Raw genomic sequence first — 25,000 nt, forward strand, 5'->3', positions numbered from 1 at the left:
GGTTGTTCAGGGTAGTTCAGGGTAGTCCAGGGTAGTTCGGGGTAGTTCAGGGTAGTCCAGGGTTGTTCAGGGTAGTTCAGGGTAGTTCAGGGTCGCGCTGTTTAGTTGCAGTAATCGTTATATGTGTGGAAGTGAAAGACTCAAATCTATCTCCTATGATCCCAATCGGCAATGTCACGATTAGATCAAATGTGTGATTTTCTCGGCGCTCGTCTTTGCATGATCATGTGGTGTGTGCTTATCAAAGACTCAAATCTTAACGGCAATTTTCAATAGCCAATGAAAATGGAGATTGCGACAGATGAAGCAAGAGGGAAAAAATACATAAGTGTAAACACAAGATCCAATGTGCGCAGTGGCTGAGCCAGGAAATAAAAAGAAACCTGAATGTGTTCTCAGTCTTTTTTCAATGCAAATTGCAACACAAACCATAATTTCTGCAAGCCGTATGGGCTGCACGTTTATTTTTGGTATCAAAATAAAGCGGAAAAATACATTTTGTGTACCACGAAAAATCACATTCTCGCAAGAAAACTGCGGCCGCTTATTCTCAGTGTTTTGTATACGGTCTATGGTCTTGTGATTTGTGCCGTTGTTGTGTATGCATCACAAGATACTGGAAATCTGCACATTTCAGTTGTTAAATGTGCGCTGCTCAATCTTTTTCACTGTCCTTTATGATTGGAAAAATCTTTTAATGTGTCTCTAGCTTTAGTCTGACCAGCAGCCAAAAAAGTATTCATTTTATGATATGAAACAGAGAAAAGCAGCAAATCTTAACATTTTAGAAGCTGTAACCAGAAAATGTTTGGTATTTTTACTTGATAAATGACTAAAATGATTCATCAGTTATCAAAATTCTAATCGATTCATTCTCTTTTGATCGACTACTCAATTAATCGACTAATTGTTTCAGCACTGTAAGAAATATAAGAAAGTCAAAAACCATTACAGCAGGTCATAACAAATTACTAAAAGTGAATGAATTCATAGATTAGATGAATAATATACAGTGTTCATTAGGGGACGATATACTGTATATCGAAATTCAATAAATCACAATACAAAAATGTGGCAATACATATCGTGGGTCAGGAACATGAATGGTGATATCAGCTCCATGTTATTCTGCTGTAGTAATCACTAATGAGACTCTTGACCATCACAGTTTCACAAGCTTTCCATCCAAATTATATTATTGTCACTTTGTAATGACATTTTTTAATTGTTGTTTACATTCTAGCAGCCAATGGCATCACTACAAAGATTTGTGTCTCAGAAATAAACAGAATTCTGCACAGTCAGACTTTGTTGTCACTGAACTTTTATTGATCACATCATATCCTGGTTGTATTGAATCCTGAACCTCAGATCACGTATCGAATCGGATCATGAGATAAACAGATCGTCCCATCATAGATAAATTAATTTAAAAAATCACATAAAAGCAAGTCTATAAAAATGAGTTTTAATAAGTGATTTGACTGTAATGGAAGTGAACTGTGAATCAGAGCCGGTAGTTGAGCAGCGCTGCAGTGTTATATGATGTCACACCCCTACAGTGTTGCCACGGTAATGAAGTCATTACCAGCGTTCACTATAGGATGTCTCACTCAGTGCCAACAGGTTCCATCCTCACCGCGGTGTGTGTGTGTGTGTGTGTGAAGGAAGGTGTGTGTGGCCATGTTCGTCTACTTGTATTATAAAGAAAATAAGTGGCTGTGTGTTTGTCAGTGTGTGTGTGTGTGTGTGTGTGTGTGTGTGTACCTGCAGGATGGCCACCTCGTTGCGCAGCTGGCTCTCCTGCTTGGTGGGGAAGCGGAGTTTGTCGATGATCTTAATGGCGACGTCGCGCCCGGACTTCCTGTGCTTCCCTGCAGACACACACACACACACACACACACACACGCACACACAGCCTCCGATTACATCAACATGAGAGACTACATATAGCTTGATATTTTAAAGGGGCATTACGTAATCTATGACTTCCACAGACAGAGCTTCTCTCCTCCTACTCAGGTTTCTGATGTGTCAAGTGATTCATGTCTTTGGTAAGTAGCTGTGTAATATGTGGGATAATGTACAGCAGAGTCTTGATTCATCCTGTCAGAGTTTATTTTGCAATAATACATGATTCCTTACTTAGTATCAGTGTGTTTTACCCATACAGCGTGATAGAACAGTCATTCCCATTCAAATCAACCTTCCTGGGCGGTCGGAGCGGCGGCCATCTTGCTGTGACCCGTCGGACTAGCTTCTGTATAAAGAGACTCACAGCAAGTCACTGAGCTGAGAGGTTTTACAGCAAGAACCAAAGCAGCTTCTCTGTCTCCTTGCTGCCATGGATTGCTAACATGCTAATGTTGACTAGAAGAGCTAGAGAGAGAAGTACAGTCTGTGATGAAGCTACGTTAGCCTCGTCGCTAACGTTAGCTTCCAGTTGAGTTCTGACAGTTTGCTAACAGACTCATCTGCTCAGTTCTCACAGTGAGACAGACTTTACAGCCTTAATGTCCAGACTGTGTTGTCACCATAGCAACTAATTACAAATTAGCAAATTACCATAGCGAACAGCGGAAGGACTGTTTCCATTCAAGTTCTGTGGTTTTACCTCCATAGACGATCCCAAACTGTCCGGAGCCCAGCACCTCGTCTGGGAAGATCTGGTAGACCGAGCTGATATCCTGAAAAACAACAACAACAACTGTGAGGAGGGTGAAAAACAGGTAAAAAGCTTTGGTTGGTTCATTTGGTTGGTTTTGGTGGGAAGAGGCAGAGAGACCTAGCCTGGTAAGACCATCCTGATCACGTGACCTCACATTCTGTTTCGCTCCACGGATCAGTCTGGACTTCTAGCCGCCCACATCCATTTCCTGACATTACAATGTAACCGGGCCAATCAGGGACTGCGTCGTAGCTGATGACGTGAAATCCAGGCCGCCGCTGGCAAAACAGTAACGGCGTCTCCCGAAGCAACGAGCGGTAACGTTAACGTTAGTAGAGTAAACACAGCCGTAAGTGCAGTTATTGCAGAAATAGACTCAGTAACAACAATTAAATAAGAACAAGAGTACGCACTAGCGGAGTTTCTCGGCGGAAAAGACGTTTTCGCCGTTCTTCCGACTGGATTTGAATTTGGATTCGCTGATTGGCTGAAGGAGTTTGTCTGTCAAGGCGAGTACTCCCGCCCACTGAAATCGATGTGGGTGGCTGGAAGTCCGGACTGATCCGTGGAGCGAAACAGAATGTGAGGTCACGTGATCAGGATGGTCTTACCAGGCTAAGAGAGACCGATCTCTCCACCAATAGACCAGAATGCACTGCAGCCAGCAGACATGTTGGCACCTGTCTAATCAGTTTTGTATGGAGGCACCAACGAAGGAATCTGGTTTGAGACACGAGTCCAAGGCAGCGTGCGACATAACGCCACACGCCACTACCACACCTTTATTTATTTATTTATTTATCCATCATAGTGCAATATTCAAAACAGTTCAATACTCAATAATTTTATATATGACTGTTTTTATCGGTACATATTTTCTTTAATTCTTCTCTGTTTTTTAACAAAGTACACAAGCAACCACTAAGCTAAATTCCTTGTATGTGCGAATATACTGGGCCAATAAAATGATTCTGATTCTGATAAGCGTCATTCAAACATTCAAACAGAATGAATATTCAGTGACTACATTTCCGTATTTCTCGGTACAAACGTATACAAACTTTCGATCGGGACGTGCCTCGACGCATGTCTCCAATACCACTGTGATTTGAGTAAGGGGCCAAAGGCATTCTGGGAAATGCAGGAATCAGTAACTTAAGCCCTGTCTGTTTCCTTATATTTTATTTTATCTTTATCCTCATGTCTGGTTTCATTTATCTTTTATGCCCTTTTTTTTTATCCCGGTTTGTAACCCTGTCTGTCTCCTTATATCCTTATTTTATTTAACTTTTTTATTTTTATTTTCTTATTTATCTTTACTTCACATCTGCTTTCATTTTTAATCTACTTTTGTTTTCTGTTCTATGTACTCTCTTAGTGTATTTATTTATAGTAATTGTTTTGGAGAGTGCTTTGTAACAGTTGTTTTAAGTGCTATATATGTAAAGTTTATTATTATTATTATTATTAGAAGTAGGTGAGGCAGGTTCACCGAAAAAAGTGAATTACAGCACTTCATCAAAAAATAACTCCTGGAATCTATTGAACATAACAGACTGATGAGGATGGAGGGAAAACGAACAGGAGCAACCCAGCGTTCGCCTCCTTTAAACAGATTGTGTGTGTGTGTGTGTGTGTGTGTGTGTGTGTGTGTGTGTGTCACCGATCCTGCCGCAGCTTTGACACCAACGCTGGAAAATATTTTCTCGTTCGTTCGCCTGCAATCACGTCTCCCTTTTTTCCCCCCTTCTTAGCTGACAGCCTAATATCACACCTTGATGGAAGAGGACAAAAATACAATATTATATACCCTCCTCCCCCTCCGCGCTCGCTGCCTAATTACCATCGGTCGCCATGGCGACGGTTTGGCTGAGTGGGTAATCACAGTAATCTCCATTCGAGGTGCTTGAAGACGTGCTCACCTTGCAGACTGCAAGGTGCATGTAAATGGGACACGGCGTTACCGGCAGAGATGTAATGGAGGGGAAACGCACCAAAACTCGGTTCGCCCGTCTTTACAGCCCGATGTGACGAAAATGTTTAATACACATCGTGCTAATCAACCTGATCTGGAAATTTTGTGAAATGAGCATGAAGTCTTCAAATGGAAATTACGATCTCCATGCACGAAAAGTGAGAGAAATTCCCCAGCAGGAAAGGATTATGGGGAGGAGACACGACTAGAAACAGGTGTCTAGTCTAGTCTGAAGGTGGAAAGTAAGCGCCACATGAACACATGAACTTTATTCTGTCGGAGATCAAGTTGGAGAAATCAGGATTGTAGCTGCAGCAGGAATTGGCCGAGTTGTGACGTCATCGCTCTGTTTCCAACATGGCTGAACAGAGCGCCGAGTCGGACGTGAACGTAAGAAATTTCATACAGGAAAGCTGAAAATGAACCACAAGTAGAGTGCTACAGCATTCAATTTGCTGTGATATTTACATTCATAATCCCCCGAAATAGACGACGATTGCTTGTTAGCTAGGCTATTGCTAGCTCGATTGCTAACATTAGCCTGGAAGGCTGCAGTGTGTAAAGTTGAGGAAACGTTCTCCAATCCAACCATAAAGCACGAGAACGCAAACTGCTGGGACGGCCGAGTTCTGACGTGTTCCCGTCGACCGGATATCACTTGAATGCAGGGTGAGGGTGTGTAGGTTTAGGTTTAGATTACGTGTGTGTGTGTGTGTGTGTGTGTGTGTGTATTCTTACCACGTTCTCCTGGATCTGGCAGTTTGAGACAGAAATACTGATGGAAACTTCTTCTGTTGGTGAGAAACAAACACTGATCTGAGTCAGAATTAGAGGAAAAGCGTTCGTACAAAAACACTGCAGTATTTCCATTTTGGGGAAAAAAAAAAACAATGCTACCTGATATGAGTAACTGATATCAGTACTGAAAAAAGATTACATCCACTAAAATGTTGCTGAATTGTAAATAAGGGGCTTAACTGTAATGTAGCTGATCAATAATATTGAAAAAGAGAGTTTTAGTTTCATGCCAGCAATTATTTTGTCAAAAATCTACAAATATTATCAGTAAAATTACTAGATATTGTCAGATAAAAATTAACCGTCTACCTCCAAATAGTCAAATGTTAAGGAGTTTCGAGAAACGGTTTTAAGTAAAACTTTCTTTTCCAGTGGCCTCAGTCAAGTGTATCAGCCTGAGTCTATTCTGCTATACCTAGAGTATATTTACCCTGTGAATTAATGATAAAATTGTTAAAAAAGTTACATATATACAATATAATGTAATGATTGTTCAAAAACAATCAAGGATAAAAGAAAGTCTTAGAGTTATTTCAATTGTGGTCTAGTCCAAGAAGGCTATGGGCATGACCGGCAGTTGAATCAGTGTCAGTGAGTCAATATAACAATAAAAACAACAGACCAGGAATATACAAGTACTATATATCTTATAAATTATAAACAATTCATAAATTCTACATAAAGCCAAAATTAATCGAATAAACTAAGATGCCACTACAATGGCTTCCAGTGAGGAATCTTATCCATCAGACGTTGTTTCACCGTCCGTTTAAAGGGGGGAAAATGTTGATAAAACGTCAAAAAAACACATTTGTGACAACGTCAACAGTTATGATGTGTGAACTGTGCCTTTGTGAGAGCAGCGTACTGTGTCCGGTGTGGTGCGAGCCGTGGGAGACTCCTTTAGAGATGGCTGGCATCAGAGCGTGCTGGATGGCCATCTCCCACATCCGGGCCACATCTGGACCGACTCCGCTGACCTGGGGGAAAAACAACGAGTTCAACAAGTTATTTACCTCACCTGGAGGAAAAACAACGAGTTCAACAAGTTATTTACCTCACCTGGAGGAAAAACAACGAGTTCAACAAGTTATTTACCTCACCTGGAGGAAAAACAACAAGTTCAACAAGTTATTTACCTCACCTGGAGGAAAAACAACGAGTTAAACAAGTTATTTACCTCACCTGGAGGAAAAACAACGAGTTCAACAAGTTATTTACCTCACCTGGAGGAAAAACGAGTTAAACAAGTTATTTACCTCACCTGGAGGAAAAACAACGAGTTCAACAAGTTATTTACCTCACCTGGAGGAAAAACAACGAGTTAAACAAGTTATTTACCTCACCTGGAGGAAAAACAACAAGTTCAACAAGTTATTTACCTCACCTGGAGGAAAAACAACGAGTTCAACAAGTTATTTACCTCATCTGGAGGAAAAACAACGAGTTCAACAAGTTATTTACCTCACCTGGAGGAAAAACAACGAGTTCAACAAGTTATTTACCTCACCTGGAGGAAAAACAACGAGTTAAACAAGTTATTTACCTCACCTGGAGGAAAAACGAGTTAAACAAGTTATTTACCTCACCTGGAGGAAAAACAACGAGTTTAACAAGTTATTTACCTCACCTGGAGGAAAAACAACGAGTTAAACAGGTTATTTACCTCACCTGGAGGAAAAACAACAAGTTTAACAAGTTATTTACCTCACCTGGAGGAAAAACAACAAGTTTAACAAGTTATTTACCCCACCCAGAGGACCAGGGGAAAACTAACCCAGTATAACAAATTATTTACGTCACCATCTAGCAGGAAGAGGGACCATAGTATCTGTCAGCTAACCATCACTGTCTTGTTGTTACACGTCTGCACACAAGCTGACAGATCTGTCGAAGCTAACGTTAGTAGCTAGTACTAGTGTTTTTTGTTGCTGTTTTTAAAAGATTATTTTTCTGATTTTTATTTATTAGACAGTGTACAATGAACAGAAACTGTTTGGAGACTGAGAGAGGGGATGACATGTGACAAAGGTCCCAGGCAGTAGTCGCATGTTCACATTAACATCAGTGTGTTTGCCGGCTAGTTAGCTAGCTAACAGTTTGTTCAGGTTAACTGAGCTGACTCTTCTCAAGCTACAACTCAGAGTGTTTTGGAGTAGAGACTAGGGCTAAAGACAAGACAGTTTACTGTGTCACAGTAACCAAATCCACCTTATCACACTATTCACTTTTACTGAGAACGTTACTGAATGGATCTACAGCCACACCACAACAAGCTGACTCAGCTGCTCTCTGCTTCTAGCTGCTTCATACAGATTTACACTTTATTAACTAACACACAGTTCTACAGATTTACACTTTATTAACTAACACAGTTCTACAGATTTACACTTTATTAACTAACACAGTTCTACAGATTTACACTTTATTAACTAACACACAGTTCTACAGATTTACACTTTATTAACTAACACACAGTTCTCCAATTCCACGGTGGTTGCTGGGATTTGTGATACAGCTACAACGTCTCTATAGATAAGAATGGCGTGACGTTTCAAAAAGGCCACGCCTACAAAGTGCGGAAATCCTATTCAGTTTCTATGGGCAAAACAAAAAAAATCAACATTTTCTGTGATTGCTTTTGCTGTGTTTTAATATCTAATGCAGTCAATTAATATTGAACGTGTCGCTTGTCCAAATTGCACCAAATCTGACACTGCACGTCATCGGGTCCCCAGCAACACACCCGCCAAGTGTGAAGTCGATCGGACGAACGGTTCTCGAGATATGCGAAGGACACACACACAGACAGAGATTCCTTGCTTTATAGTATGATTGCAATAATATGTGAAACGTATATGGTGTTAATTGCCCATAACCTTTTCACAGCTGTCAAACAACTGCATGATCATACTAATTTAATTATCTGGAAGTCACAAAATGCAAACAAACTTCCGTTCAAGACAGGAGTCATGTTGCATTTTGACACTTAAAGAAAAAAACATTTTAACGATCTTGCTGTTGTTTGACAACCGTGAAAAGGTAACGACGAATTATTTTCCCCACATACATTTCACATAAATTATTAGAACGCAGAAAAAGCAACCGCAGAAAATGTCGATTTATTGTTTTGTTCACAGAAATGTAATTGGGTCTCACACTTTTTGCCGCGTCATCGCCCTTCTTATCACATCACATTAAAGCTGCTGCTCACCAGCATGCTGCTGCCGGCCGGCCCGTCGCTCCTCTGCAGATTCTCCCCGACGTAATAAACCAGCGAGGCTGTGGCGATCTCAAAGCAGTGGGGATTGGCTCCATCAGGCAGCAGGGACAAAGTCTGAGCCGGATCCAACGACAAGATCTCAGACAGAGGGATTTCCTGCAGAGGGAAGGGACAGCTAGTGAAGCAGAGTAGAGCAGAGTAGAAGAGCGTAGAGTAGGGTAGAGTCGAGTAGAATAGAGCAGAGTACAGTGAAGCAGAGTAGAGCAGAGTAGAACAGAGCAGAGCAGAAGAGAGTAGAGTAGGGTAGAGTCGAGTAGAATAGAGCAGAGTACAGTGGAGCAGAGTAGAGTACAGTCAAGAGTCGAGTAGAATAGAGTCGAGTAGAGTTGAGTAGAAGAGAGTAGAGTAGAGTCGAGTAGAGTTGAGTAGAAGAGAGTAGAGTACAGTGGAGCAGAGTACAGTCAAGAGTCGAGTAGAATAGAGTCGAGTCGAGTAGAAGAGAGTAGAGTAGGGTAGAGTAGAGTAGAATAGAGCAGAGTACAGTGGAGCAGAGTAGAGTACAGTCAAGAGTCGAGTCGAGCAGAGTAGAACAGAGCAGAGTAGAAGAGCGTAGAGTAGGGTAGAGTCGAGTAGAATAGAGCAGAGTACAGTGGAGCAGAGTAGAGTCAAGAGTCGAGTCGAGCAGAGCAGAGTAGAGTTGAGTAGAAGAGAGTAGAGTAGGGTAGAGTCGAGTAGAATAGAGCAGAGTACAGTGGAGCAGAGTAGAGTACAGTCAAGAGTCGAGTAGAATAGAGTCGAGTAGAGTTGAGTAGAAGAGAGTAGAGTAGAGTCGAGTAGAGTTGAGTAGAAGAGAGTAGAGTACAGTGGAGCAGAGTAGAGTACAGTCAAGAGTCGAGTAGAATAGAATAGAGTTGAGTCGAGTAGAGTTGAGTAGAAGATAGTAGAGTAGGGTAGAGTAGAGTCGAGTAGAGTACAGTGGAGTAGAGTACAGTCAAGAGTCGAGTAGAATAGAATAGAGTTGACTCGAGTAGAGTTGAGTAGAAGATAGTAGAGTAGGGTAGAGTAGAGTCGAGTAGAGTAGAGCAGAGTACAGTGGAGCAGAGTACAGTCAAGAGTCGAGTAGAATAGAATAGAGTTGAGTCGAGTAGAGTTGAGTAGAAGATAGTAGAGTAGGGTAGAGTAGAGTACAATAGAGCAGAGTACAGTGGAGCAGAGTAGAGTACAGTCAAGAGTCGAGTAGAATAGAATAGAGTTGAGTCGAGTAGAGTTGAGTAGAAGATAGTAGAGTAGGGTAGAGTAGAGTCGAGTAGAGCAGAGTACAGTGGAGCAGAGTAGAGTACAGTCAAGAGTCGAGTAGAATAGAATAGAGTTGAGTCGAGTAGAGTTGAGTAGAAGATAGTAGAGTAGGGTAGAGTAGAGTCGAGTAGAGTACAGTGGAGTAGAGTACAGTCAAGAGTCGAGTAGAATAGAATAGAGTTGACTCGAGTAGAGTTGAGTAGAAGATAGTAGAGTAGGGTAGAGTAGAGTCGAGTAGAGTAGAGCAGAGTACAGTGGAGCAGAGTACAGTCAAGAGTCGAGTAGAATAGAATAGAGTTGAGTCGAGTAGAGTTGAGTAGAAGATAGTAGAGTAGGGTAGAGTAGAGTCGAGTAGAGTACAGTGGAGTAGAGTACAGTCAAGAGTCGAGTAGAATAGAATAGAGTTGACTCGAGTAGAGTTGAGTAGAAGATAGTAGAGTAGGGTAGAGTAGAGTCGAGTAGAGTAGAGCAGAGTACAGTGGAGCAGAGTACAGTCAAGAGTCGAGTAGAATAGAATAGAGTTGAGTCGAGTAGAGTTGAGTAGAAGATAGTAGAGTAGGGTAGAGTAGAGTACAATAGAGCAGAGTACAGTGGAGCAGAGTAGAGTACAGTCAAGAGTCGAGTAGAATAGAATAGAGTTGAGTCGAGTAGAGTTGAGTAGAAGATAGTAGAGTAGGGTAGAGTAGAGTCGAGTAGAGTAGAGCAGAGTACAGTGGAGCAGAGTACAGTCAAGAGTCGAGTAGAATAGAATAGAGTTGAGTCGAGTAGAGTTGAGTAGAAGATAGTAGAGTAGGGTAGAGTAGAGTACAATAGAGCAGAGTACAGTGGAGCAGAGTAGAGTACAGTCAAGAGTCGAGTAGAATAGAATAGAGTTGAGTCGAGTAGAGTTGAGTAGAAGATAGTAGAGTAGGGTAGAGTCGAGTAGAGTAGAGCAGAGTACAGTGGAGCAGAGTAGAGTACAGTCAAGAGTCGAGTAGAATAAAATAGAGTTGAGTCGAGTAGAGTTGAGTAGAAGAGAGTAGAAGAGAGTAGAGTAGAACAGAGTGGAGTAGATTAGAATAGAGTAGAGCAGAGTAGAGTAGAGTTGAGTAGAAGAGAGTAGAAGAGAGTAGAGCAGGGTAGAGTAGAACAGAGTGGAGTAGATTAGAATAGAGCAGAGTAGAGTAGAGTTCAGTAGAAGAGAGTAGAAGAGAGTAGAGTAGAACAGAGTGGAGTAGATTAGAATAGAGTAGAGCAGAGTAGAGTGGAGTCCAGTGGAGCAGAGTAGAACAGAATAGAGCAGGGCAGAGTCGAGTACAGTAGAGTACAGTAGAGTAGAATAGAATAGTCAAGTGGAGTAGAGCAGAATAGAGTAGACTAGTGAAATTGGTTGGTGAAGTTATAAAGTCACTGACTCTGTTTACACAGACAGCAACAATCTGATAGGAACCAGATTAACAGTCTGAATAAGAAGTTTCCATGTAAACAGCATGTTCTGATCCCCTGAACCTGAATAAGATCATAGTCAGTGAGCAGAATCTCATTAAGACATGTGCAGTATTCTGATGTCAGTCTCACTACTGAAGCGGTTCAGACTGTAAACACCTGGATCGGTCCTGAACCAGGACTCTCTGGACCGCCTGACTCTCCTCTGCCTTCCGGAGGCTGAACCGGTTTCAGAGGAGAAAGAGACCGACAGCAGGAAACAGGAGGAGAGGCTGAAACTGAGCATGCTCAGGATTTAGAGGGAAACGGAGATCGTGAAGTTTTCAGTAAAGTCTGAAAGTGTCCGAGTCTCCGGTGATCCTCCTCGGTCCCGCTGACCGGACTATGGACAGGAACATGAAGGGAACAGTTCTATAAGCAACACATGGAGACACGTTCATCTGAATATTGTCTCATTTAGAATAAGGCGGATTATCACTGTCCATGTAAACAGTCAGTGTGACTATTTGATGAAAAACTTCTTACCCAAGTTATCACTAACTAAAGAGACAACGGAGAAGAGTCTTACCTTGTAGTATTTACTTCCAGTGTCATTCTGAAACAGAGTGATGCATTTACTGTCCAGCCGCCAGTAATGTCTTTTCCTCTGAAACAGAGAGAGGAGAGGAGGAGAGGAGAGGAGAAGAGGAGAGGAGGAGAGGAGGAGAGGAGAGGAGGAGAGCAGATGAGGAGAAGGAGAGGAGAAGGAGAAGGAGAGGAGAGGAGGAGAGGAGAGGAGGAGAGGAGAGGAGAAGGAGAGGAAAGGAGAGGAGAGGAGAGGAGAGGGAGAAGGAGAGGAGAGGAGAGGAGAGGAGGAGAGGAGAGGAGGAGAGGAGAGGAGAAGGAGAGGAAAGGAGAGGAGAGAGGAGAGGAGAGGAGGAGAGGAGAGGAGAGGAGGAGAGGAGAGGAGGAGAGGAGAGGAGAAGGAGAGGAAAGGAGAGGAGAGAGGAGAGGAGAGGAGAGGGAGAAGGAGAGGAGAGAGGAGAGGAGGAGAGGAGGAGGAGAGGAGAAGGAGAGGAGAAGAGAGGAGAGGAGAAGAGAGGAGAGGAGAGGAGATGAGGAGAGGAGAGGAGAAGAAGAGAGGAGAGGAGATGAGGAGAGGAGAGGGAGAAGGAGAGGAGGAGAGGAGAAGGAGAGGAGGAGAGAAGAGGAGAAGGAGAGGAGAGGAGGAGAGGAGAGGAGATGAGGAGAGGAGAAGAGAGGAGATGAGGAGAGGAGAGGAGAGGAGATGAGGAGAGGAGAGGCAACAGACCAGAAAAAGTGAAAATATAAGAAAGAAAGAGTGAAAGAAAGGACAGGAAATAAATGTTATAGACAAAAAAGATAGAGAGGAAAGGAAAGAGGAGAAAGGCAGAGGAGAAAAGAGGAGAGACAAGTCAGATATGAAGCAGTTCCAATGAAATGAAGAATCTCCTTTTTGAAGGGAGACCAGCAGACAGCAGCATCACGACAAACTAAAAGCTGCAGACCAACAACATACAACAATGTATAAAGTCAAAATAAAGCCAGTCACACTGCAGAAAGAGCAAAGAGCAGGTAAAAAAAATCTGAATACAATCAGGATTGCCTTAAAAGAGCGACGAAAGTAAAATTTTCTATCTAAGCGCTCCAAAAGGCAACAGTCCAATATCACAGCAGCAGGTTCATCGCCAAAACTTATTTAAATGTTGACTAATTAAAAATGAAACGCCTCCTTACTGAGTCCGACCCAAGATCCTCCACCACCAGTTAAACAAACTCACCAACAGTTCAGCTCTAGTTGTGAAATATCTATACAGATAAACTCTGTCCGGGACACACTGTCCCATTTTTGACCGATCACATCCATAACGGACGGATGAACAGTCGGAGGTTCTCCAGCTAATGAACCCGTGAAGTTGTTCCCCCGCTCCACCACTTGACTGATTCTGGTCCGGCATCGTGACATGAAACAGCGGTTTCTCTCAGTTGAAAAATGATCGGTCCAATGAGCGCCGGGGGGGGAATAACGATTAGCCAATCAGCGCCACGGGTGGGACTAATGCCGCTGTCAAGCCGGAACCAAGGAGGAGCAATAACAACAATGGCGGCCACTGTAGACAAGATAGACGCTGCTATCGAGGCTGTTCTAAATCGATTAAAAGTACCAATTACTTTGAAATCCGAAATACTTTGTTTTTACTTCGCTCCGTGTTGTCAAAGATGCTCTATACTCTCTGAACCGTCTCTGGTGTTGTCATGGCTACGCATCAGTGTCGACTTAAAATGACATTAGATTCAGGCGGATACGTCGGTCTCTAGTGATTGGTTAGGGAAAATCGAATCCCCCCCCCTCCCCCACGGAAATCGGTTAGAGTGGAGGCGACGTCAGACTGAAGATGGAAATGGAGAGTAAGGAGTCAGGCGAGCAGTTCCTCTAAAGTCCGCTAGAGTCCGGCTCCAGAAAGACTCCGAACCTCCAACAGATAACAAATAAAGCTCTGGGTTGCTTTCTTAGTGAAGTCGTCGATTACGGGCCAATAGCGAGAGAGCTGCGACTCTGCGGACGACCCAAACTCCGCCCCCTCCACCTTGGCTCCGCCCCCTACACCTTGGCTCCGCCCTCTGCCTCTCTTTCTCAAAAAAAACGTCAACATGCCGGCGACTGTAAACACAAGCTGCAGCTTCAAAACCCTTCAGAAGACGATGGAGGAAGAACAGTCACTACCAACATCTAGTTTACAGTCTGGGGTTCTCGCTTGGAGAAAAGACAATCGAGCCAATCAGAGCCTTTGTGGGCGGGACTAAAGCTGGTGATGTTTGAACCGTTCGTGCTGCGGTTTTTAATTGGACAGACAGACAGACAGACAGACAGGCAGACAGACAGGTAGACAGACAGGTAGACAGACAGACAGGTGAGCAGACAGACAGACAGACAGACAGACAGACAGACAGACAGACAGGTAGACAGACAGACAGACAGAGAGACAGACAGACAGACAGACAGACAGGTGAGCAGACAGACAGACAGACAGATGAGCAGACAGACAGACAGGCAGACAGACAGACAGACAGACAGACAGACAGACAGATGAGCAGACAGACAGACAGACAGACAGGCAGACAGACAGACAGACAGGTAGACAGACAGACAGACAGACAGGTAGACAGACAGACAGGCAGGCAGACAGATGAGCAGACAGACAGACAGACAGACAGACAGACAGATGAGCAGACAGACAGACAGACAGACAGACAGACAGATGAGCAGACAGACAGACAGACAGACAGGTAGACAGACAGACAGACAGACAGACAGATGAGCAGACAGACAGACAGACAGACAGACAGACAGATGAGCAGACAGACAGACAGACAGGTAGACAGACAGACAGACAGACAGACAGACAGGTAGACAGACAGACAGACAGACAGGTAGACAGACAGACAGGCAGGCAGACAGATGAGCAGACAGACAGACAGACAGGTAGACAGACAGACAGACAGACAGACAGACAGACAGACAGCAGACAGCAGACAGGCAGACAGGCAGACAGACAGACAGGTACCAGTGTGTCCTTGCTGGTGTAATGGACCATCCAGCCTTCTTTCACCACGTTGCTGCTCTTCCTCTTGGTGTGTTTGACAGACTGGACGACCCGCATCAGAGGGATGTTGTTACTGGTCGACGGGCTGCAGGGGGCGGGGCAAAGCACAACCTCAGCTCTGTGTGTGTGTGTGTGTGTGTGTGTGTGTGTGTGAGAGTGTATGTGTGTGTGTGTGTGTACCTGATGGCCCGGTTGGACTCGTCCAGGTCGGGGTCGTGGAGGTCACACAGGTCTCCGGGCCCCGCCTCCAGCAGGAGACCCCCCTCTGACGTCATCGCATCCTCCATGTCGTCCAACAGGCCGCCACCTCTGTCGCCGTCGTGGTCGTCAAGGCAACCCTCCGCCATGACGATGTCTGACTCCGCCCCCGGACTCAGAAGCTCTACGGGCCAAAGACAGATAGACAGACAGACCCTGCTAAAGTCTGGATCTATAGACTGTGTGTGTGTGTGTGTGTGTGTGTGTGTGTGTGTGTGTGTGTGTGTGTGTGCACTAGGATGAAACTCACCTCCGTTTATAGAAACTTCTCCCAGACAGTTGTTTGGTACTTTTGGGGCACATCGCTTATGACAGTTAAATTTACAATCTGAGGAAGAGAGAGGGAGAGCATTCATTAGGTGTGTGTGTGTGTGCGTGTGTGTGTGTGTGTGTGTGTGTGTGTGTGTGTGTGTGTGGACAATCTGTGGATTCAAACCAGCAACCTCCCGGTCACAAGCCTCCTTCTGGTCTTCTAAGCTGCCATCACCAGCTTAAATAATTTCCCTGTCCTGTCCTGTCCTGTGTAACGAGGGTCTCTTTCCCCTAGGTGGCTTCTGCGTCCCGTCCTGTTTCTGTGTCCCGTGTCGAAGTGTTTTATTATTCTGTCTTTACATGCACTACATAGCCAAAAGTATGTGGAACCTGGTCGTGGAAAACATCTGATTCTGAAATCATGGGCATTAATATGGAGTCGGTCCCTCCGTTGCTGCTTTAACAGCCTCCACTCTTCTGGGAAGCTTTCCACTAGTTGTTGGAACCACAAAACTTAACTTCTTTCCCTTCAAATCGACGTTCCTGGACGGTTCTACAGACAGAACTTCTCTCCTCCTACTCAGGTTTCTGATGTGTCAAATGATTCATGTCTTTGGTAAGTAGCTGTGTAATATGTGGGATAATGTACAGCAGAGTCTTGATTCATCCTGTCACTTTATTTTGCAGTAATATATGATCCTTTACTTAGCATCAGTGTGTTTTACCCACAGACCTTGAATGGACAGACCGGTCATTCCCATTCAACTCAACCTTCCTGGACGGTCGGAGCGGCGGCCATTATTATGTGAACTACCACTAGCTTGCAGCAGCGCTTACATTCAAGCTTTTATACTTGTGCGTTGATGTGGTGTAGCATGTCACTGAAATCCCGTATACAGGGTGGCAGTGTTTAAAAAAAAATCATATTGCACCAAAACAAAACATGGAACAGGAAGCAGACGTGATGACAATCACCGGTAAAAATAAACATGGACAACACTATAGCAACGCAGCTGCAGGAACGGGATGTGTTGGAGCAGTTGGAGCTTGAAGAGTTGGATGCTGTCATGGTCGCCCCTTTGATCGACCAATCAGAGTGCGCGACTCCGTGTAGACTCGACGCCAAGTTTAGATTTTTGGGCAGGTACGCAACACCTACAGAGACCCTTTTCAACCCCAAATACGCCTCAAATAGCGTCAGTTTACGTGCAGAGACACTATTTTCATTTAAGTATAAAATGCCTTTTAGCTGTTAAAAGTTAACGGACACTAACTTTTCTTCTCCACTAAAGGTAGGCGAAGCTACATTAGCAATTAAGGGGCTATATTAAGGGGCTATATTAAGTTAAAGGTACCTGTTTGATGATGCTTACCAGCCAAGTTTGCTAACATGCTAATGTTGACTAGAAGAGCTAGAGAGAGAAGTACAGTCTTTGATAAAGCTATATTAGCCTCGTCGCTAACGTTAGCTTTCAGTTGAGTTTTGACAGTTTGCTAACGGTTTCTTGCTGTTTTTCTTTCCCTCTCTCTTTCCTTGTGTTTCCATCTTCCTCCTCTCTCCGTTTCTGTTTGTCTTCCTGTCTTTCTCTTTCTGTCTCTTTCTTTCTCTCTCTCTGTCTCGCTTTCTTTCTGTCTATTTCTTTCTTTGCCAAAGGTGTTGGAGGGGGCTGAGGTCAGGCTCTGTGCAGACCGGTCCAGTTCTTCCACACCGATCTAACAAACCATCCTGTCTGGATGTCTCTTTGGGCATGGGGGGGCAGGAGAGGGCCGTCCCCAAACTGCTGCCACAAAGCTGGAAGCAACAGTCGTCTAGAATGTCATGATGCTGTAGCGTTAAGATTTCCCATCACTGGGACTAAGGGGCCAAACCATGAAAAACGTCCCAGACCATTACTCCTCTTGCACCAAACTTTACAGTTGGCACTATGCATTCAGGCAGGGAGCTTTCTTTGTTTACATTTAGCTTGTGCTAAATGCGTACAAAGATATGGAAGACAATACCCACCTGATGGTACAGGAAACTCAAACAGGACAAGACACAACATGCTTTAACTGTTATTAGTTTTACTAATTTGTAAAATATTTCAGATTTTTGATATTCAGAGTTTGCCGCTCACCTTTACACTGCAGCCCCTGTCTGAAAAGGCCCTTCAGCAGCTTCTTGCAGTGCTGGCAGACGGTGGGCCGGGTGTAGGAGTGGATCAGGAAGGTGTGGGGAACTTTGACCTTCGACAGCAGGATCTTGTCCAGTTCGATCGGACGGCCGATGTACGACTGGGAGCTGGAGCGACGCTCTCGGCCGGGGAAGTAATCTGATTGGTTCTTCTGCTAGGAGAGGCGGAGACAGTGTTTAGAAGCCCAGAGCGGAAGATCAGTCATGACTTTGTTAGAACTGGGGCAGGAAACAAGCTTTCCTGTCCTCTGGTCCATCACAAAACCAAATGATGGACAGTTATCTGCCAAAGTGGCTACTGGAGTAGAGTTATAATTCATGTGGCTAAATTTTTCTTACAGAGTTGGATGTCTAGAGGGAATATTTGCTTGTTATGACTGTCTCAACCTGACAACTAGAAGGCACTGGAAGAGGGCCAACACTGAACAACTCTCCAAGTTGCTGTTACATCCAAACACATCCAATCATTCCTTTCACTCTGCTTTTAAGTTAAACTGATTTCTACAAACATGCCCTTTGGATTTGAAATCAAGTCTCTATCTGCATTAGTTTCAGTTATGGATAAATACGATAATTGTCTAATAGCAAAAATCCCAGATCTGGATCACCGCCAAAATCTAATCAGTTATTCCTTGGGCCAAGGCCAATCTGAACTTCATGGACATTCATTTGGATGTTTTTGAGAGATGTCCCGCTGACAGACAGACAAACTAACAGGGGCGAAAAGAAAACTTCCTTGGTGGAGGTAAAGGGACAAAATAAATAAATAATGAAAGATAAATCTGGGATTCCAAAATGTCTTCAGTCAAATAAATAGAACATAAAAAAGGCAAACAGTCAGGTGAGAGTGTTTCAACCATGATTCCAGATGTTTTTACCCTCCCATCCCGCAGGTGGCTCCATCATTACATACTCATGTTGTGTGACCAGGCTTTGTTCAAACCCACACAACTTTATTTTAAGGTCTAGTGAAAATCTCAAGGTTTCCAAAGATACCAAACATGTCAGGCTGAATTACAGGGAAATGTGAAGATGAAAATAAGGCACAAACATCTAGACTTTTTCTATTCAGTATAATGGTACAGCCATAAAAAATGGCTGACGCTTTATTTTCCGGGTCCACAATTTCCTAATAATTTCCTAGAAAGGAACTGTTAATATCCTGGAAAGAACCATGAAATTATGTTCTAATTACAGGGAAAATAGAGAAAGAGTTGAATGGTAGTTGGTAAATAACAAATAACTATATTATATAATTATATGAATAATGACTTCTGATAGTTGACCTCTGCCTATTATTTTTCCAGTAAATAGTTATATATAGTTTTGCAGTTCTTTAGGAAACTATTTCATAAATATAGTATCTGATCGAGTCTCCAGACTGCTGACAGTTTCTATAGAGCTGCTGCTTCACTTCATGCTGCTTTCAGGAAACTTTCTAAGAAATTTAGGAAATTATCAGGAAATTGTGGACCCGGAAAATAAGGTGCTAACCCTTTGAAGCTACGTAAGGAGAAATTTAAAGGGAAATCACTTTGGAAGGGGTTAAAGCAAAATGTTGCGGGACGTACCTCCATGCTGGGACTGACTGGAGACTGGACACATGCAGAGAGACAGAAAAAAGAAAGAGAGACAGTGGTGAGAGAAAGTTTGAGCAGTTAATCATATTGTAAGACTTTGTTTCAAACGTGGTGGACCTTATTTTGGACCCTCACAAACACTCTGAGGGACCCCTGGGTGCCCCGGGACCCCCAGTCTCTGCGTACTGACCAGTAAGGCGTCGTCGGAGTAGTGGGGGGACGAGGGCTCGGCGGAGGCCGGGCGCGTCCCGGCGGCCATGTTGAGCCCCAGCCCCCCCGTCAGAGAGACGTTGGACAGACGGCGTCTCCGCACCCCGCTGCAGTTGTTAGGAATCTTGAAGGCACAACGCTTATGATAGTTCAGACCACAACCTGAGAGAGAGGGAGAGAGAGAGGGAGAGAGAGAGAGAGAGAGAGAGAGAGGGAGGGAGGGAGGGAGGGAGGGAGGGAGAGGGAGAGAGAGAGAAAGAGAGAGAGAGGGAGAGAGAGAGGGAGAGAGAGAGGGAGGGAGGGAGGGAGAGAGAGAGAGAGAGAGAGAGAGAGGGAGGGAGGGAGGGAGGGAGAGAGAGAGAGAGAGAGAGGGAGAGAGAGGGAGGGAGAGAGAGAGAGAGAGAGAGGGAGAGAGAGAGAGAGGGAGAGAGGGAGGGGGGGAGGGAGAGAGAGGGAGGGAGAGAGAGAGAGGGAGAGAGGGAGGGAGGGAGAGAGGGAGGGGGGGAGGGAGAGAGAGGGAGGGAGAGAGAGAGAGAGAGAGAGGGAGGGAGGGAGGGAGGGAGAGAGAGAGAGAGGGAGGGAGAGAGGGAGGGAGAGAGAGAGAGAGAGAGGGAGGGAGGGAGAGAGAGAGAGTTATTGTCATGTTATTCTTGACACCATCTGTCCTCATTTTGCCTCTAACTTTGTATTTTCTATCTTCAGTGTTTTTAGTGAAACTGATATTACTAGCAGGTGATGGATTTAGATTTGGATTCATTTCTGTCTCTCACTCTCCAAGCCTCCTACACTACCTTCATATCTCAGTCCCTGTTGTAGCTAATCCTGATCTAAACCTAATCCTAATCCTGATCTAATCCTAATCCTAATCCTAATCCTGATCTAAACCTAATCCTAATCCTGATCTAATCCTAATCCTAATCCTAATCCTAACCTCAACAGTAAACCCAAATCCTAATGCTAAACTAACTTTAAAGGAAAACTCATTCTCTTCCTCTGTCTCAATGCATTCCAGGAATTATTTAGTGATGAAGTGTTTTAACTTTAACTTTTTCTGATGAACCCACTTTCCCTCAACCTGCCTCGTCGGTTCCTGCTGCAGTTAGTGATTTACTACGTTTCCCAGAATGCCTTTCAACAACCTCCAGAGAAGGTCGTTCCATTCAGCTGTTGGCTTTACATGACGGTAGAGAGAACAACACTAGAGAGAGTTTTTCCAGTCAATTAAAAGTGAGAGTCTGTCCTTCCTCTAAACCCCAGCCTGTCTCTCTGCTGCAGTGCATTCTGGTCTCTCTCCTGCTCCTGCAGTGCATTCTGGTCTCTCTCCTGCTCCTGTGGTGGAGAAACTGGTCTCTCTCCTGCTCCTGCAGTGCATTCTGGTCTCTCTCCTGCTCCTGTGGTGGAGAAACTGGTCTCTCTCCTCTTCTACGATGGATTTCTCCCTGTATGATTGTTGAACGTCTCTCGGTGCAAAACGGCGGCTCTAGAAAGAAGCCCTCGCTCTTTGATTCTGAGGGACTGACACCAAAACCTGACGTTTACCGCTGATGTTTTACATCCTGAAACATTTTCTCATATCAAACTCCACTGGAGCTGCTGGAAACATCTGGAGGTGACGTCACCTCGTCTACGATTGGCCGGTTATCCACCAAGAAGAGAAACACAACAAACTGCTGGATGGAGCCAGAGATGAAAGATAGATCACCAACAGCTGCTTTCAAGGGTTTTAGGGGAGTTTCTTCATCTTTCTATTGCTGTGAGGACATTTGGGCATCATAAGTATAGCCGTACATCAACACACACACACACGCACACACACACACACACACACACACACACACCTTACCTTCACACTTGAGCCCCTGCCTCACCAGCCCCCACAGCATCTCTCCACAGTGATCGCAGAAGGCCGGCGCTCGGTACGAATGAACGAACAGAGAGTGAGGACGGATCTGGAAGTCCTCCACTGTGGCCGAGGCTGCCACACACACACACACACACACACACACACACACACACACACACACACAGAGGAAATAACAGTTAATTTATCAGCTAGTCCGTCAACCAGTCAGTCAGTTCATTGTTCAGTCAGTCAGCTGGTCAATCAGTCAGTTGATTAATCAATCAGTCAGTCCTGCAGCAGTCAAATCATCAATCAATCAGTCAGTCAACCAGTCAAATAATCAATCAATCAACCAGTCAGTCATTTTTGTCCATCAATCAATCAGTTTTTCACAGAATGAAGTGTATATACAGGAGTGAGAGAGAGACAAAGAGGGAGAGAGTGCGACAGAAACAGAGAGAGAAAGAAAGAGACAGAGAGTGAGGGAGACAGAGAGGGAGGAAGACAGAAAAAGAGAGAGAGATGCAGAGAGAGGGAGAGAGAGAGAGACAGTAGGAAAGAGAGAGAGAGAGAAAGAAAGACAGAAAGAGAGCAAGAGACAGAAAGAGATTGAGAGACAGAGAGGAAGACATAAATGTAGAGAGACAGAGAAAGAGAAAGACAGGAAGACAAACAGAAAGGGAGAGAGGAGGAAGATGGAAACACAAGGAAAGAGGGAGGGAAAGAAAAAGAGCAAGAAAAGATCAAGAGGGGGAGAGATAGAAAAAGAAAAGAGAGACAGGGGAGAGAGGAACAGCGAGAGAGAGAGAGAGGGGGGGAGAGATGAGACATGCAGAGAAAGAAAAAGGGAGAAAGTGAGGGAGAGAGGTGAAGAGAAAGAGTGAGACAGAGGGACAGAAAAGAGAGACAAGAGAGACAGAAACAGAAAGAAAGAAGAGAGAGACAGAGAGGGAGAGAGAGAGAGAGAGAGAGAGAGAGAGAGTATGAATGGCTTGTTAGCGGGTATTTTGTAAATGTTTTGGGGAAACGAGTGGCTGCTAGTGGCTGCAGATGGAGCGAGTGTTTTGATTGGCCAGCAGGTTTGGCAAGGCCTGATGGGTAGTTTAGAATCTCTCTCTCTCTCTCTCTCTCTCTCTCTCTCTCTCTCTCTCTCTGCATATATCGCTGAATCTCTCTCTTTCCTTTTCCTTTTCTTCTCTCTCTGTCTGAACACACAAACACTTGTGCATACACAGTTTCCCCCTCTCTCTCTATCACACACACACACACACACACACACACACACACACACAGTGGCCCTCCAGTAGAATACAGCTCTGATTAGACATTCTGCTGCAGGAAATTACCTCCATTTATTCAAATTATTGTTTATGCCTTTTGTTTGGAGGGCCAACATACGTTTGGAAGTCTGAACAAGCTCCCGAACTGTTATTATATGCTTCAGAAAATGAGTGTGTGTGTGTGTGTGTGTGTGTGTGTGTGTGTGTGTGTGTGTGTGTGTGTGTGTGGGGAAGGGGAGAAGGGTTTCCTAGGTAGTCCTCGTCTGAATAAACGCTGTGTTTATGTGTGTGTTGTGCGGTGGAATTAGCGGCGTTAAGGAGCGCTCGCTGCTCGCTTGTTAACCCGCCGCCAGAAAACAAACAGCAGCAGAACAGCTGGGTGCAGAGCGCTGACTCGCTGCTTTACACACACACACATCTACATCCAACGCCTTCACTGGATATACACATAAATTACATTTTATTTTCCCTCGATATCAACTTTATTTTCTTTAGTTTCTTGAGATGTTGAGTTATTTACCTCCAGAAAACACATTGCTCAAATGAGGACGATGGAACAAAGAAAATAATAATAATTGTAATTATTATTGTAGGCCTAATTATAATTGTAACAATGATTGTAAATAGGCAAAAAAAAGGTGAGAGACTCGTTTTTTATATTGGTAGAATCTGCTTTGTCAAAGTCCTGTCCCCCACTTATTTTCATCTATTTACAATTATTGGTAAAGTATTATTTTCTTCGTTCCATCATAAGTTTCCTCCGACCGGATTTGGGTGTTCCACTTGTTCAGACTGAAAGGTTTAATAAACATAAAGAAAGAGATTCACTTCAAAACAATTCAGCAGCAGGACTAGTTTTTTATATATAGTCAGAATCTGCTGTGTCGGCGTTCCTTTATGTGCTAGAAGTGATTTTCTTCTTTTTTTTTTTGATTGGAGAGAGAAAAAAACACAATTCTCCAGTCTGCTCTACCGGAGCAACAGATCACAGAATCACTGATTTGGGGGTTTTATCCTGGAGGAAGAGACACGACACAAGACTCTACCAGAGATACACAGAGCTTTGATTTATGTACTTTTCTGTTTCCTCTCAACTCTCCTGTGGACAACAGACAGCAACAGCAGACAACAGACAGCTGACTGGAGGCAATACTGTCTGTGGGTCCGAGAGCGACAAGAATGAAGAGAGGAATTATATAGAGGAACAAAATCTATGAACTGATCCTTTAAAAGGGGGGGGAAATATTTGATGCTTCTCTGAAAGTGTGATTGGTTTGTGCACACACATAGGGACAAAACAGATTAACTTGTACTTTAAAAAGAAGAAAAACTCGCAGTATTTCCATCAGAAGAAATACTAGTCTATCTCAATAAGTCATAACACCTGAGGAGATGTGGGCTGGATGTGTTGAGGTTGGAGCTGCAGCCAATTACCTCTGAAGCCCAAAACCTGATTAGAAAAACAGGAAAGATCGCTAACTAGCTCCCTGGTTACCACGGCATTTGGCATCGCAACCGATAAAGCCCTTCCAGCCGTGCATTATGGGAATTATCAGGATGTTTGCAGGGTGTTTTTAACCAATCGGCTGGCTTGGCTGGAAGTAGCTGTTATACTGTTTGATGTTTATTTCCTGTTTGTTTCTTCCTGATTTCCATGTGAAGAGTTGTTGCTGGTTGGCACCTCGGCAGTCTGGCGTCAAACAAAGTGTTTTAACATCATGGAGGCTTCCTGACATCCAATAAACTGGCAAGGCTCCAAACACACACACACACACACACACACACACACACCTACACACACACACACACACACAGAGAGAGAGAAAGAGGCAGGCAAATACAAATATAAATACACACATCTGCAGAAACACAAGCATGTGCAAGACAAATGCAGACACACACACACACTTAAATATGTATGTGCACACACACATACACGCACACACACACACACACACACACACACATACAGAAACATGCACAAACAGATAAACTGAACCATTTATACACACAGAGAGGCAAATACATTCATAAAAACACACAGACACAATTGCAGGCGAGTACAATACACACACACACACACACACACACACACACACTGTAGTAAGTGGTGACAGATAGGAAGCAGCTGTCAGACAGTCAGTGACACCTGAGTCCTGCAAACTGACACCAGAGATTATGGAAATACACATCTGGCTGCTTTTAGCAAAAATTCTAGACTGCCAAAATGTTTCCAAAAAATAAAATGTGAAAATGAATTTGAAGCCGAATGTGAGTTTATTAATTTACCAGACTGGTTTCCTTTGATCTGAACCAGAGATTTGGTTTGTTTCGGTTCAAACGGACCAATCACAAGCCAACCAGAGCTTGTAAACACAAAGTCACATGACTCAGAAGCAGCTTGTTTATTGGAC

General features: G+C 44.0%; 1 protein-coding gene across 1 annotated transcript in view; it reads right to left on the minus strand.

The window, feature by feature from the left end:
* prkd1 (protein kinase D1) overlaps nucleotides 1–25,000 on the minus strand; it is a 60,467-nt gene that overhangs the window by 16,166 nt on the left and 19,301 nt on the right. Inside the window, exons 3-15 of the mRNA XM_078289489.1 lie at nucleotides 21,307–21,438; nucleotides 19,444–19,625; nucleotides 19,245–19,268; nucleotides 17,618–17,825; nucleotides 15,499–15,576; nucleotides 15,171–15,372; nucleotides 14,952–15,075; nucleotides 11,954–12,031; nucleotides 8,656–8,820; nucleotides 6,310–6,421; nucleotides 5,382–5,434; nucleotides 2,615–2,687; nucleotides 1,768–1,874 (exon numbers count right to left, since the gene is read on the minus strand). Coding sequence (XP_078145615.1) covers nucleotides 1,768–1,874; nucleotides 2,615–2,687; nucleotides 5,382–5,434; nucleotides 6,310–6,421; nucleotides 8,656–8,820; nucleotides 11,954–12,031; nucleotides 14,952–15,075; nucleotides 15,171–15,372; nucleotides 15,499–15,576; nucleotides 17,618–17,825; nucleotides 19,245–19,268; nucleotides 19,444–19,625; nucleotides 21,307–21,438 — 1,538 coding nt within the window. The remainder of the gene's footprint in view (nucleotides 1–1,767; nucleotides 1,875–2,614; nucleotides 2,688–5,381; nucleotides 5,435–6,309; nucleotides 6,422–8,655; nucleotides 8,821–11,953; nucleotides 12,032–14,951; nucleotides 15,076–15,170; nucleotides 15,373–15,498; nucleotides 15,577–17,617; nucleotides 17,826–19,244; nucleotides 19,269–19,443; nucleotides 19,626–21,306; nucleotides 21,439–25,000) is intronic.

This window comes from Centroberyx gerrardi, chromosome 17 (genome assembly GCF_048128805.1).
Source record: "Centroberyx gerrardi isolate f3 chromosome 17, fCenGer3.hap1.cur.20231027, whole genome shotgun sequence".
Lineage (NCBI taxonomy): Eukaryota > Metazoa > Chordata > Actinopteri > Beryciformes > Berycidae > Centroberyx > Centroberyx gerrardi.